Source organism: Mastigoproctus giganteus, chromosome 8 (assembly GCF_048544385.1).
Source record: "Mastigoproctus giganteus isolate SK-2022 chromosome 8, ASM4854438v1, whole genome shotgun sequence".
Classification (NCBI taxonomy): Eukaryota; Metazoa; Arthropoda; class Arachnida; order Uropygi; family Thelyphonidae; genus Mastigoproctus; species Mastigoproctus giganteus.
Window position 1 is genome coordinate 20,027,149 of NC_143582.1, and position 14,166 is coordinate 20,041,314.

At 36.2% G+C, this 14,166-nt stretch overlaps 1 protein-coding gene across 2 annotated transcripts in view; it reads right to left on the reverse strand.

Annotated features, from left to right (window-relative positions):
* Positions 1–14,166, reverse strand: part of Kap-alpha1 (karyopherin alpha1) — a 188,621-nt gene that overhangs the window by 54,887 nt on the left and 119,568 nt on the right. For both annotated transcript variants that reach the window (XM_090379147.1, XM_090379146.1), the window contains exons 6-7: positions 13,474–13,605; positions 11,567–11,655 (exon numbers count right to left, since the gene is read on the reverse strand). In XM_090379147.1, coding sequence (XP_090235273.1) covers positions 11,567–11,655; positions 13,474–13,605 — 221 coding nt within the window. The remainder of the gene's footprint in view (positions 1–11,566; positions 11,656–13,473; positions 13,606–14,166) is intronic.

The window sequence follows — 14,166 nt, forward strand, 5'->3', positions numbered from 1 at the left end:
AAAAAAAATCTAATTTTCTTCCATGATTTCAATGTTCACACTCCAGCTGACTTCAATTTTCTGGCAATTATCTAGAATGAACTACCAATCCAAGGATATTGTAGAGGAACTACTCTACAAGGGTATAGCAGTTCATATACAGTCGATTCCAGTTATTTGGGACACACCAGGACTAGTGCATTTTGGCCCGATTAAGCGGCTGCCCCAATTATCCGAAGTTTCACATAAATTGTTAAAAATACAATGGACCCCGACTTTACAATTGGTTCACTGTACAATCAAATCACGTTACAATGGAGTTACCATAGTAAAGTACCGTTCACTATATGATGTGTAGTAAGCGCCAGTCATTGTGATCACGTTTGTGAACTGAATTGAATTTTAATTCTATTAAATAGCGATTCTAATTAGCGAAAATAGGAGGAATATTATTCACAGGCTATAAAAGTAAAGATATATTAAGCACAAATTTACCCTTTATTACTTTACAAATTAAAAAATTAAATGATACGTGAAAATCGGAAGAATATACGTGATAATTGGAATAATTAATACGTACTGTAATATGTACATACTAACTAGTTGACATTTCTGGATATCATCATCCTTCTCTTTCTTGGTGATAACATTCTACTTCCGACTCGTCTTTTTGTTCTCTCTCTCTCTCTCTCTCTCTCTCTCTCTCTCTCTCTCTCTCTCTCTCTCTCTCTCTCTCTCAGGGTAATTCTGAAAAATTTTTTGGCTGGTGCAGCATAAGCCTCATGCTTCCTTGCACCATGTGGCTAATAATAGTAATAATAATAATAATAATAATTTCTGTTCACTGACATTTATGGGTGGGGGTTAAAATTTAAAACAGTAAAAAGATAAGCAATCAATAACAAAGAACACGGCACATGGCCTTTTTTCACTTTCTTATTCCAAAGGTGTTTTTCCTTCTGCTTGGAAATTTGCTCATATCCAGCCAGTTCCTAAAAAGGGTGACAAATCCCTCCCATCCAATTATCGTCCCATTGCAATTACTTCTACTCTTTCTAAAGTAATGGAGAAATCAATTAACCGCCAACTCTTAAACTACCTAGAAACCTTCCGTCTGATCAACGATCACCAGTATGGATTCTGTCAGTGTCGATCCACTGGTGATATTCTGGTTTTTGTTACCCATTTATGGACTAATTCAATGGAAAAGTTCGGTGAAACACAAGTAGTTGCTCTTGACATCTCAAAGGCTTTTGATCGTGTTTGGCATAAAGGTCTTCTAAACAAGCTTCCATCTTATGGTTTGCCAACTGTTTTTAGTAATTGGTTATCCAGTTTTCTCTCTGATCGCTCACTGACGGTGATGGTAGATGGCTCTCTATCTTCTAACTTCTCCACTAATGCCGGTGTTCCCCAAGGTTCAGTTTTTTCCCCCACTCTTTTCCTCTTGAATATTAATGACCTTCTTCCGTTGACTGGAAATCCTATCCATAGTTTTGCCGATGATAGCACATTGCATTCAACTTTCCATTTTGAGAAACCTTGTACTGCTCAATCAGCTTCAACTTCTCGAATATCTGCTACCAATTCCTTAAATGTCGATCTTCGGGTAATTCTCCAGTGGGGCAAAGACAACTTAGTTGATTTCAACCCTTCTAAAACTCAGTCTTGTCTTATATCTCGCAAAAAGGATTCTTCTGCTCCTATGCTTATCTTTAGTGACACTCCGATTTATAGGCAAAATGATATATCTCTTTTGGGAATTACCCTGACTTGTACTCTCTCTTGGCACAAGCACACTACAAATATTGCTTCCTCTGCATCTAAAAAACTTGGTTTTCTCTCGCTCTCGGCGTTACTTTTCTTCCAAACAGCTGCTCACTCTGTATAAATCGCAAATCAACCCTTATGGAATATTGTTCCCACATCTGGGGTGGTGCCCCCAAAACCTCTCTCAGGCTTCTTGATTCCATTCAGAAGAGGGCAGTTAGGTTAATTAATGATTCAACTCTAACAGAGTCTCTCCATTCGCTTTCTCATAGACGTACTGTTTCTGCTGCATGCCTCTTCCACAGATACTTCCATGGGCACTGTTCTTCTGAATTGGCTTCTATAATTCCTGCTCTCTCTTTCAAAACAGTCCGAACATGTGCCGCCAACATCCATTTCCTGTCCAACTTCAAACCCAGAGAACCAACTTTTCATCTTCCTCATTTATTCATCCAACTGCCATTTTCTGGAACAACCTTCCTTCATATGCATTTCCTGAAAATTACAATCTACAGAAGTTCAAGTCCAATGTCAACAAATATCTTCTTTCATCTTCTCAACCTCCAACCCAAGCACGGTACTAAGTACTATAGGTTCTAATACCTCTCGTGTTTGGGGTTACCATAAAAAAAAAAAAAAAACACAAATTGCAAGTAACACGATAAGCGCAAGTGAGAACAAAGTAACATGTTACGAAGCTTTAAAAACAGGAATGAAGAAAAGATCTGAAAATTAATTTTCTTTTTTTTATATGATTGAAGATTTCATGGAAGTATAAACACATTTCACCATAATAACCCACAGAATTCCAGCTGTCGGTATTATCACACATTCAATAAGATCGAGTTTACTATCCGTTTAGATAGATTGCACTAACAGAAAAGGCGAATAAACAGGTGACTGCTAATTGTTTTTGTTTTCCAACTAATTGTTTTTGTTTTCAGAAATCTGATCGAATCAGATGGTTCGGTCGGAGACAATCATAGGATAACTTCCAGTGCTTAAAATTGCATGTTGTCCCAATTAAGCAAAGTAAATCCTGGCTATTATCTCGATTGGGTTCTGTTTTTTTAAGATTTGCCCCAAATAAACTTTTGCCCAGATTAACCAGTGGCCCAAATAACCAGAATCCACTGTATTTTTCTACTTTATAAACTACTGTGATTCGATGTGGCCATCTTGAACTATAAATAGGAAATTTCTTTTATTTTTGATTCTGTCAATGCACAAGGCTTGATTGTATAAGCCTTATTTTATGGAAACAAACTTTACCCAATGCACCATACCACTATAAAAACTAATCAAAAATTAGCATTTAATTAAATTTTAACAGATTAAATAAATAAATATATATATATATATATATTATTCTTTAGTAATATGATAATTTATGTTGTATTTTACTTTTAATATACTTTTATAGTGGTTTTCCTTAAATTATTTCTAGATTTTTCTGTTGTCCCGGTAGCTGTTTTAGCAATGCCCGGGTACGAACAGAGTACATATTTTTATTTTATCTTTCTATTGTGGTTTATTGTGTTTATTTTCTTAATTACGGGTGTTTTCTACTCATAGGTATTATGGTTAATACATTACTGGTCTTTAAGCTAGCCTAAACTCGGTTATCTTAAATGCCCAGGGCCTATTCATTTATTATTTTTCAACTTGTTACGTATTGCTAAAGAAATTGTCATATTAATTATAGATGAAAAACTGTAGCAATACTACTTTATGACAAAATGATAAAATATTAAACATTTTTATACATTTATTGTATTACATCTTTATACATATTTGTATTACATCACATGGTCGTCAATCCCCTACTTCATCGGGGGCTTTGAGCGGATTGACGGTCCATTCGATGTAATGCATTACTTACTTACCCGTTTCTGTTTGTATCTATCACAGCTTTGCTATTTTGTCCGATACTGAATTCTAAGTTTCTTTTAAATTCCCATTTTTGTCCCTTTCCCATTGCTATTAGTTAAATAGGTATTATTTATTATAAATTTATTATGAACCGAATTAATATCCCATAATTTCTACAGCAACTGTGATAGAATACACAAAGCCCAACGGGTGAGTTTTTTAAAAAATTACAATAACTTTACTTACTTGATGTGTATAAGTGGAGGTCGTAGTGTCGAATCAGGAAAGTTTCCCATCCTACTTGATGTGTTTCGGTGGAGGTCGTCGAGTCGAAAAAGGAATGTTTCGCACCCTTAACTTGTTTTATAGATGGCTATTTTTATGGCTTTGTCGCTTTAGCGTTTCCCTGTGTTCCGATGGTGTTTTGGCGGAAGTCCCCGAACTTCAGGCCAAGGTCTATTATGGTGGTTTTGTGGCAGGTTAAATGAATTTATTTAGTTGTGTATTTACAATATTTTTACATTTATTTTATGTCTCACCTCGGACAGTGCCGGTACCGCTTTTCCAAGGCGTAACAGCACTTGTTTGTCCAGAGGCAAAACTATATACATATATACAGCCTCTTACTATGGGAGAGGGGGGGGGTTTAATTTTGGCAATAGGTTGTAGTGCAGTCAGGCGACGAGCCTCGCCTGAGTGCAATAAACCTAGTAAATAAGGGGATACTCTTCTGAGTAATTACTATTATATTTTTAGTTGGCTTTTGATAAAAGTATATGGGTCTACATTGGGATGGTGTTTTCTAATATTTGCGTATATGGCAGTTCTTACGTGATATCTACTGTATTGTCTGGGAATTTTGTTTCTATCCAGCGTTATAATGAGTTTTTTAATGGCTATATTTCCACTATTTATATTGTTGCATATTTGTAATAGTCTGTTTGTCTGATTTCTTATGGTATTACCATGTATATGCTTTGCTATGTTACTTTCCCAGTGTGTGAGTTTTATTGTTTCGAAATTAAGATAACCGAGTTTAGGCTAGCTTAAAGACCAGTAATGTATTAACCATAATACCTATGAGTAGAAAACACCCGTAATTAAGAAAATAAACACAATAAACCACAATAGAAAGATAAAATAAAAAAATATATATATATGTGTGTGTGTATGTGTCTGTTGTAATAAAGAAGGTTTTAGAGAGTTTTGCTCAAAAAGAAGTTATATTTTAGATAAAATAAGTGTTGGTGATTTGTGACCTAAGGGTGGTTTCATTTTCCGACTGTGAACATTTTTCAAAATGGCTACCATTATTATTCTTGAATATAGGAAAACATAGGAAATTTCAAGGTCGATAAATTTTTAAGGAACTATGATCAGTCACTGGGACTTCTTAGCAGAACAGTTGTGCTACTTGATAGCTTTGCTGTAGACGTTTTCAGTCATGACATGAGTCTGACAGGATACCAAATTGTATTTAAAAATACTCACTTGTTGCTGAGTTATTATTGATAAATTTCAAGGTCACAGTAATTCTACCAAGTCAGCCATTTGGATTTATCCATGAGATTAAAGAACTACAGCAGTGCCACCTGCTTGTTCAGTGGTGACTAGCAAATCAGCATAAATTGCGACATCACGAGGAAGCTTCACCATTGAATAAGAGCTACCACATCTATATGACTGCGACAGGTTTTGAAGATCAGCAGCTTAAATTTATTGCCTTTAATAGAAAAAGAAGCCTCAAAACTAATTAGCCTGGATGTGGTGGTATCTGCAAACAAAATCAGCTGATGATGACACATTAAACTAGCCACACTCAGCATTATGACATTGTCAGGAAAAATTGAGTGTGTTGACATCTTAAAGGACAGAAAAATAAACACTTGGATTGAGTGAATCAAAATGGAAAGGAAATGGGTGTGGAGAGTTATGAGGAGGCTATTACCTATATTGGTCTTAGGGTGACGCAGCAAGGAAGGGTGTAGCCATCATTATAGATCACAGGATTAAGGAAAGACTAATGGAGGTGAATAATATCAGTGACAGACTCAATTAAACTACAAATGAATGACAGCAAAACATTGAAGATAGTACAATGTTACGCACCGTAAACCGATTGTGAAGAAATGGAGAAGCTGGAGTTTGAGGACAAGCTCGAAGAGAACATCACAGGTGGAGATATAGTTATCATGGGCGACCTGAACGCAAAAGTCGGAGTGGAGAGACAAGGCCTAGAATATGTTATGGGTCCACATGGCTGGGGACCTAGGAATGATGATGGTGACAGGCTGGTGGATTTCTGTTTACGGAACAGCTTGGTCATAGGGAAATACCTGGTTCAAGAAGAGAAAGTCACAAAGTAGTAGTAGTAGTAGTAGCAGTGGCATGTGATGCAAGAAAGCAAGTGTATGAGCTTATGCAGCATCAGCCAAAAAGAAAAAAAAAAAAAAAACACCATTCCCTCCAAATGCCTGTCCGGTTCCTCCATAAATTAATTTAACCTATCAACTTCCACGACAGATGGAAGTTTGTTCCAGCAATTAACCACCCGCTGGCTAAAGGCAAATTTCCACACATCTATTCTACTTCTGTCTTTTCTTAATTTGAATTTATGCCCCCTTAGGTTCATAATCTGAACAAGTGGAAGGATCCCATCAGAATTCAGCGTGCTCAATCTATTCAAGGTCTTATACACCTCAATCAGATCACCGCGCAGGTGCCTAGTCTCCAGCTGCTGCAATTTGCAGAACTTAAGCCTCTCTTGGCAAGAGGATTCCTTCATCTGTACACGCTCAAGCAAATCTACATCCTTCCTAAAATGAGGCCTCCAGACCTGTACACAGTACTCAAAGCGTGGCCTGACCATTGCCTTATACAGAGGGACAATCACCTCCTTTTCCCTGCTAGCAAAATTCCTATATAACATTGACAAAACCCCATGACCTGCCCTGGCAGCCTGTCTGCACAATTACTTCCATATCTTTCATTTTCTACCACCTTAAGTGTAGTACCACACAGCTGGTACATTTATCTGGGGTTACTTCTACCATATGCAATACTTTGCATTTGTAAAGGTTAAACTTCAGTTGCCACTTCTTAGCCCATCTGCCCAAATTATCTAGATCCTGTTGCAGAAGCACATTGCCATTACTGTCATTAACAACCCTGCCAACCTTTGTATCATCTGCAAACTTCGACACTAAGCCTGATATACCTTTATCAATATCATTGATAAATATACAAAACAGTGGACCCCCCTACACGGAACCCTGTGGGACTCCACTAATAACATTAGTCCACGAAGAGCAGCACCCATTAATTACCGCCCTCTGTCTTCTCTCATTCAACCATCCTTTTATCCATTGTAGCAACTTACCCTTAATACCATTCTGCTGCAATTTGTACAATAGTCTTCCATGCGCAACAGTGTCAAAAGCTTTCCTGAAATCCAAATATATGATATCAAAATTATTTTTTGCATCCAATTTCTTTGTAACTACATCATAATATCCTATCAAATTTGTCAGACAAGACTTTCCCTTAACAAACCCATGCTGTGTCTGAATTATTGCTGCAGTCTTGTCTAGATGATCCTGCAATACATCTTTAACCAGTGACTCCATTATTTTACCCGGAACAGAAGTTAAACTAACTGGTTTGTAATTACTCGTGTCACCCTTCGATCCCCCTTTGTGAACTGGGGATACATTTGCACATCTCCAGTCCGTGAGAACCTCCCCCGAGTCCAAGGATGCTCTCATAATTATGGCTAAGGGTTTGCTTAGTTGCTTTGCCACCTCCTTTAATATAACTGGATAGACCCCATCCACCCCAGGTGCCTTTCTTATGTTTAACTTCAACAATTTCTCCTCCACTTTGCTCTCAGTTATTACTCCTCATGTGTGAACGTAGATGCAAAATACTCATTCAGTTTGTTTGCTATCTGAGCAGGATCATCAACAGTTGAACCATCGATATAAAGTGGACCAATCAGATTCATTCCCTTCCTTTTTATATAAGTAAAGAAAGCCTTGCTGTTTTTCTTAGCATCTTTTGCCAAAGATTTCTCGTGACAAGATACGGTCAACAGGAATCCCTCCTTGACTATACACTCATGGAAAAAGAGTGACACAGAAGACTAATGGACGTCAAGGTCATTCCTAGTGTCTCCTTGGGTAGTGATCACAGGTCAGTTTTAAGATTCCCTAAATTAAAGAGGATCAAAATAACAAGAGAGAAAGAGAGTGATGTTCAGAGAAGAGTTCAGGAAAGTTGTACCTAAGACAGTGGTAAACAGAATTCAAAGCATTCAAAGACTGTATAGTAGGACTGACAGAACAGGTTTGCGGAAGGACAAGCAATAGAAGGAGATAGAAAATAACACCATGGTGGAATGATAGGATGAGAGAGGCTGTGAAAATCAAGAATAATGTATTCAGGACCTACTTTCAGATCAGAAATGATGAGAATAAAGAGAGGTATGAAATAGTGAAGAGAGAGGCCAAGAGGATAGTTAACGAGGAAAGAAGACTGTGGTTGGAAGAATGGAGTGAAACTCTATGACAAGATATCGACAGTAATAAAAAGATGCTGTATAGTATGGCGAGGAAAAAGAGAAGAGATGATGAATGGAAACAGGAAAAAGTGTTCCAATTATAGAAGTGTCACACTGACATCACATGTGAGTAAGCTGTATGAGAGTGCTAGCGTGGAAGATTAGAGGAACGATTGAAAATAGGATGGCCGAGTAACAGTATGGTTTTACGCCTGGCAGATCGATGGTGGATCTAATTTTCTGCATCAGGCAACTGATGGAAAAGTGTTATGAATACAATAAAGAATTATGGATGGCATTTTTGGATATAAAGATTTGATGCCGTAATGAGAGAGAAAATGTGGAAAGTTTTGAGAAACTTGGGGATCGAGGAACATCTTGTGGAGAGAATTGAGAATATGTGCACCAATATACAGTGAGCAAAGTAAGAACAGTGGTGGGGTTGGCAGAGAGCTTCGAAATAACATCAGGTTTGGGGCAAGGAGGCATCCTGTCACCACTACTGTTTGTGGCTGAAATTAATGATGTGCAATGTAGAGTGGTGGAACAACTTGGACAGGACCATATGAAAGTTTTGCTGTTTGCAGATGACCTCTGTGAGTAGAGAGCAGGGAACAAGTGCAATGGCAAGTTGATACATGGGCTAGTATGGCCAATGAATTTGGACTGGTTTTCAGTCAGGAGAAGAGTGAAGTAATGGTTCTAAAGAGGAGTTTTTTTTCTCCCCCTTTGGTAGTTATTGGTGCATCGGCTTCTGTGGCCATAATGCACCTCCCAAGGTTTTTGCAGTACTTTGATCCAAGCCCGAGGCGGGATTCGAACCCACGACTTTCGGCTTGCCAGGCAGGCGCTTTACCCACCCGGCTAGCCCGGTCAGCCTAAAGAGGAGTGGCGAGCTTGACGGATACATTACAATGGAAGGGAAACAGCTAAAAATGGTTAACAACTTCAAGTATCTAGGAAGCACCATTACAAAGACTGGAGTAATAGACGAAGAAATAAATAAAGGATACAAGCGGGTGGAATTTCTATAGGCAGACAAGAGATCTAATCTGGAACAGACCACCGAAGTGTAAGAAGGTACATAATAGGCCTGATACCACTGAAGTGTATCAGGCCTATTACGTACCAATTCTGATATATACATCTGAAACTTGGACTATGAGGACAAAGGATGAAAGCAGAATTCAGGGAGCAGAAATGAGATTTGTGAGGAGCAAAGCCAGAAAGACAAGATGCGACAAAATCAGGAATGATGTGATTAGGAAGAGAATACACTTTGAAAAACCCCAGAATAGGATTGAAAGGTCCCGTTTGAAATGGTTTGGACATGTCAAGAGGATGAACGAGAGGTGTTTGCCAAGAAGAATGTTTGATTTACAATTAAGGGACAGAAGACCAAGGGGGAGACCAAATAATGAGATGGCAGGACATGATAAAGACCGATGTCATTAAGAAAGGAGGAAATTGGAGTGAAATCAACGACAGACAGAAGTACACCAACAGGGCATAGTGGCGAGGCTTCATACATTGACCCGTGGAATAGTGGAACAATGATAGATGAGCTATATATATATATATATCCTGGCAACCAATTTTTTAAACTACTCAGCACTATTTTCAATAATCTTTGATCAACTTGGATCATTAGCAATAAACTGTTATCAACACTTAAATCCAGTATTAATATTTTCAGCACTGAAACCTATGATTTTGCAAATCTATTTATCTCTACACCAGACAATTTACTTATATTTCTGCCTAATCAACTATATCACAAATATAAAGATAAAATATGCATCAATGAAGATATGTGAAAGAACTACATTAATCTTGTATTCTTAATAATTTCATTTATGATGGCAGGTTTACATATGGGCAAACTGTTGGAGTACCCATGGGTTCACAAAATTCTAGCTTAGTTTCCAATTTATTCCTAAATTACTATGAAGAATTATATATTTCCAATAACCCGGAAATGATCCGGGTTATTGGAAATATTGGAAGTTTTTCATTTCCAGGACTATAATTTATCTCTCAGATTTTCTTAGAATTCACTATCAGGAAGCTTTTCAGGCAAGCTCCAATTTCAATTGGCTCTTTTTTGGTCAATTAGTCACTTTTTCTTATTTCGTGCCATAAACTAAGCTATCCTTTTCATTTATAGTTGAATACTTAACTTGTGAAACTTTATATACGTATTAGAGTAAAACTGCTAGTGAGGGCACTCATTCTTCCTTCTATTTGCATAAAAGGAAGAAATAATATGTGAAGTAAAATACTTCTGCATTTTACTTCACATATTATTTCCAAATTCCTGCCACTTCACAAATGTGCCAGCTTTTCTGCTACTGTTCTATGTCTAATTTCGTCTACTGGTATTATATAATTCCACTGTATTTTTTCCCCACCTTTAAGAAAACACACTGCAGTTCTTGGAAATTCAGGGTATTTACTTATTCACAATTGAATATTTCTCAGTATTCTGCCTTTTTATAATTTTAAATTACTTCATTTTATATTTTAGGCTTTATATTTTTTAGATTTTCCGAAAAAAAATCCCTCCCACCTCCAAAATGCATATTATAAGCATATGATATTAACTTCTACTAACTTTTACTTAGCCAGGGCCCACTCTAAGAAGTTGGGTCTTTACAAACCTCGCTCACCCAAGTATCTTTTAAATTCTTATCTTTACTTTATATCTTTTTGCTAACATCGTTCTTCCGTCCATAAAGTTATTAGTGCAACACAAGGACAATATGGCCACTTTTACTTTCCTTCTATACTATCTTTGCCTCTTTTGTTCCACTACTTTCCTCTTCCCTTACCATGATTAATAAAAATTTTTATAGAAATTTATAAAATAACTCAAAATATTAATTATGCATTTAAAGAATTGCACAAAGGAAAAATAATAATTATGCATCTCCTTTCACGATTGATACCATGAAATCAGCATCTAAATTTCCTGCTATTGCCAAGTTGTACATCTAACAGAAAAATCTGTTTATTTGCTTACGCAATTAAAAAATCCGACACCTGCTTAACCAGAATAACACAAAAAATAACTTTATCATAGGAAAGAACTCAATGAGCAGAATTAAAAAGGAAAGGGAGGGAACAAACAAAGGGGTGGAAAGCCACTACAAAAAGGTTTTTTTTTTTTTTTTTTTAGGTCTGGAAACTAGAAGACATGATTAAGTTAAGAAAGGGTAGCTTCGCTTCAGATTAAATACGAAAATTTTTTAGCCAAGGCATAATCAGTTTCCAGAAAAAAAGTGATATTGAACCCTGTGGAATTAGAGTTAAAATAAATTTAATACGAAACGTAATGGCTGAAATGGAAAAAAAAAAAATATATATATATGTATATATAAAACTTACTGTAAGAGAGGTATTAAAATGCCCTGACTAAGAACAAAATCTCTGCACTCTGGACTATCTCCTGCTATGTTACCTAGGGCCCACACTGCCTGAAAAGAGAAAGTATTTCTGTTAATAGCCTGAAATTTAAATTCTTATTAAAATAAACAAGGCTGTACTTAGGAAGAATCATAACCTCTGTACTGTTAAGATTAGATCTATACTTGCTAGTACAAGAACAGAGTTAAAAAACTGCAGTTAAAACTGAACTTATCTGCACACTGCTCATTTCTCATGCAACTAGAGCTCTAAATAAAACACTGTTGCATTACCACATGCCTGACCCTTCGCCATGTGATTTTTTCTTTTCCCAAATAAGAAAAGAATGTTTAAAAGACTCGCTTCCACAGTGAACAAGAGGTTATAGTGCAGCTCCAAATGCTCTCCACACTATTCGGTCAGAATAAAATTGCTACTAACAACTGTACCAGTGGTGGCAAAAATGCATTATTGATCAAAGAAGAGTACTTTGGGAGTGGCTGTGTTGAGATCTAAGTATGTTTAGTATGAGAGTCTGGAAACTGACTGTACCAAGTATTTTGTAACCACCTATGGACAAAAGGAACACCACCCACCTGCTGGGAAAAAATTATGAAAATTCATATTTTTGTAAATTTATATAAAACAAACTGCGTGTGTGTGTGTGTGTGTTGGGGGAGGGGCAGCACAACAGATTCCGATCTAATGTCAAATCAAAGGTTTATGCTGCGAAAACTAAGTTGCAACTCCATTTTGATGCCATTCTCACATCCTAGTAGAAAATGGCCAGAACCAGGAGGCTACAATATCAAGATCTACTTTAAAGTAAATACCAAGTTAAACAGACATTCATTTTTGGCAGATCAGTGTCAACAATATTATATTGGACAGTCTACCAGAAAATTAAAGCCATAATAAAGGAACATGTCACCCACGAAGTATCAGGCTACTTGGTTTTGAACATGGCATATCCATGGGAAGCAGTTTCAACTTGGTTAAGGAAAGCATCACAAAAAGAGATACGTTGAAACATCCCATTTACAATCCTGAAATCAATGGCATAAAAAGAAACAGAGGGAAAGTAACCATCTCTATTCTCTCCAATAGCTCCGCTCTCACTTTCTTTTAGATGGATTTCTATTCTCCCTCTACACATTTACGACTGCTACAGCCCACCACAGCAGCTCTGACTGCCTCCAATACTGTGGCTAATACAAGATCCAACATACGAACAATTGTTGGTGAATTGGGTTCTAGGTTCCAGCATTCACAGCAGGAAGTTCATGCAAAGCACATGATCATCATTTGCTTCAATTTCTTTAATTTAATACCAGTCATTTCCTATAAAATTTATTTCCATGAATGCATGCAGTAAAGTGTCTTCAGATTTATCAGAAATTTTATTAGCTAATTTTTCTCAGAAGGTACTATAATTATAGAGCAACACTGTTCCTAGGTTCAGTTACTATATTCAAGTACCCTTACAAACAAAAGAAAGGGCATTTTAATATATGTCTTAAATTAATCAACAAAACTACTTGAATGGGATAAGAATAATGAAATACAATGAAATGAAAAGAAAAGAGAAAGAAAGGTAGGAATCTAAGAAAATATTACAAAAGTTTTATTTTGAAAGCACTTATCTCCTCCATGGACAGGTGTCTGAATTAGAGCTACAAGACTTCATTTATTTATTCTAATTGCCTAATTATCCATTCTGTATTTAATATTTATTATTATCATTAACTGGAAAATAAATAATACTGTACTAGGTAAAATGGTAAAGAGGAAGCACATTACCAAGATAAATGAAACAGATTTTATTTTCAAAAGTTTATAAGAAATCAATAAGAATAAATAACTCTGAAATAATATGTATAAGTTGTTACCTGTTCTTGTACATCTTCATATTCAGACCCAAGCAAGCGAACAAATATAGGTACAGCACCATCTTCAATTACTATTCGTGTTTGTAGTGACGTTCCAGAAGCAATGTTCGTCAGTGCCCAAGCAGCCTCAAACTAGAAAATGTCAAATTGAAGTTAAAATTCTTCTAAAGAATCAGAGTACTGTAGTAGTCTAAAAAAAAGATAAAAGAATAAATTAAAAATAACTCACTTTAAAACAATTTTTTTTTTTCTTATTTTCTAAAATACACAATCATACCAGAGCTATGCTATTAGTGAGTTCGAAGTCATGCTCCTCATAGGTTTCTAGACTAAAAAATTATAAATTCCAAATGGTTTAGAAACATATGGCAGCCTGAGTAAGCAAGCTCATTGCGCAGCGAATTAGGATCATCCTGAAAATTATGCCAAAAGAGCTGATGTTTTTAATTGCATTAGATTAAAAGCCCATCAATTCATTATTACAATAGTTCTCTTAAAACCTTTCTTGCAAAAACTATCATTGTTTACTGGCTCTTCTTGTATAATAATATCATTTAAATCACAACACCTTCTCAATTTAAAATTCATTTCAACTGTACAGTTAAATGTAGAAGCATACTAGATATCACTAGACTTAAATGTCACAAAATTATCAAATTCATAGAAATAATGAACTGTACTTACCCCTAACTT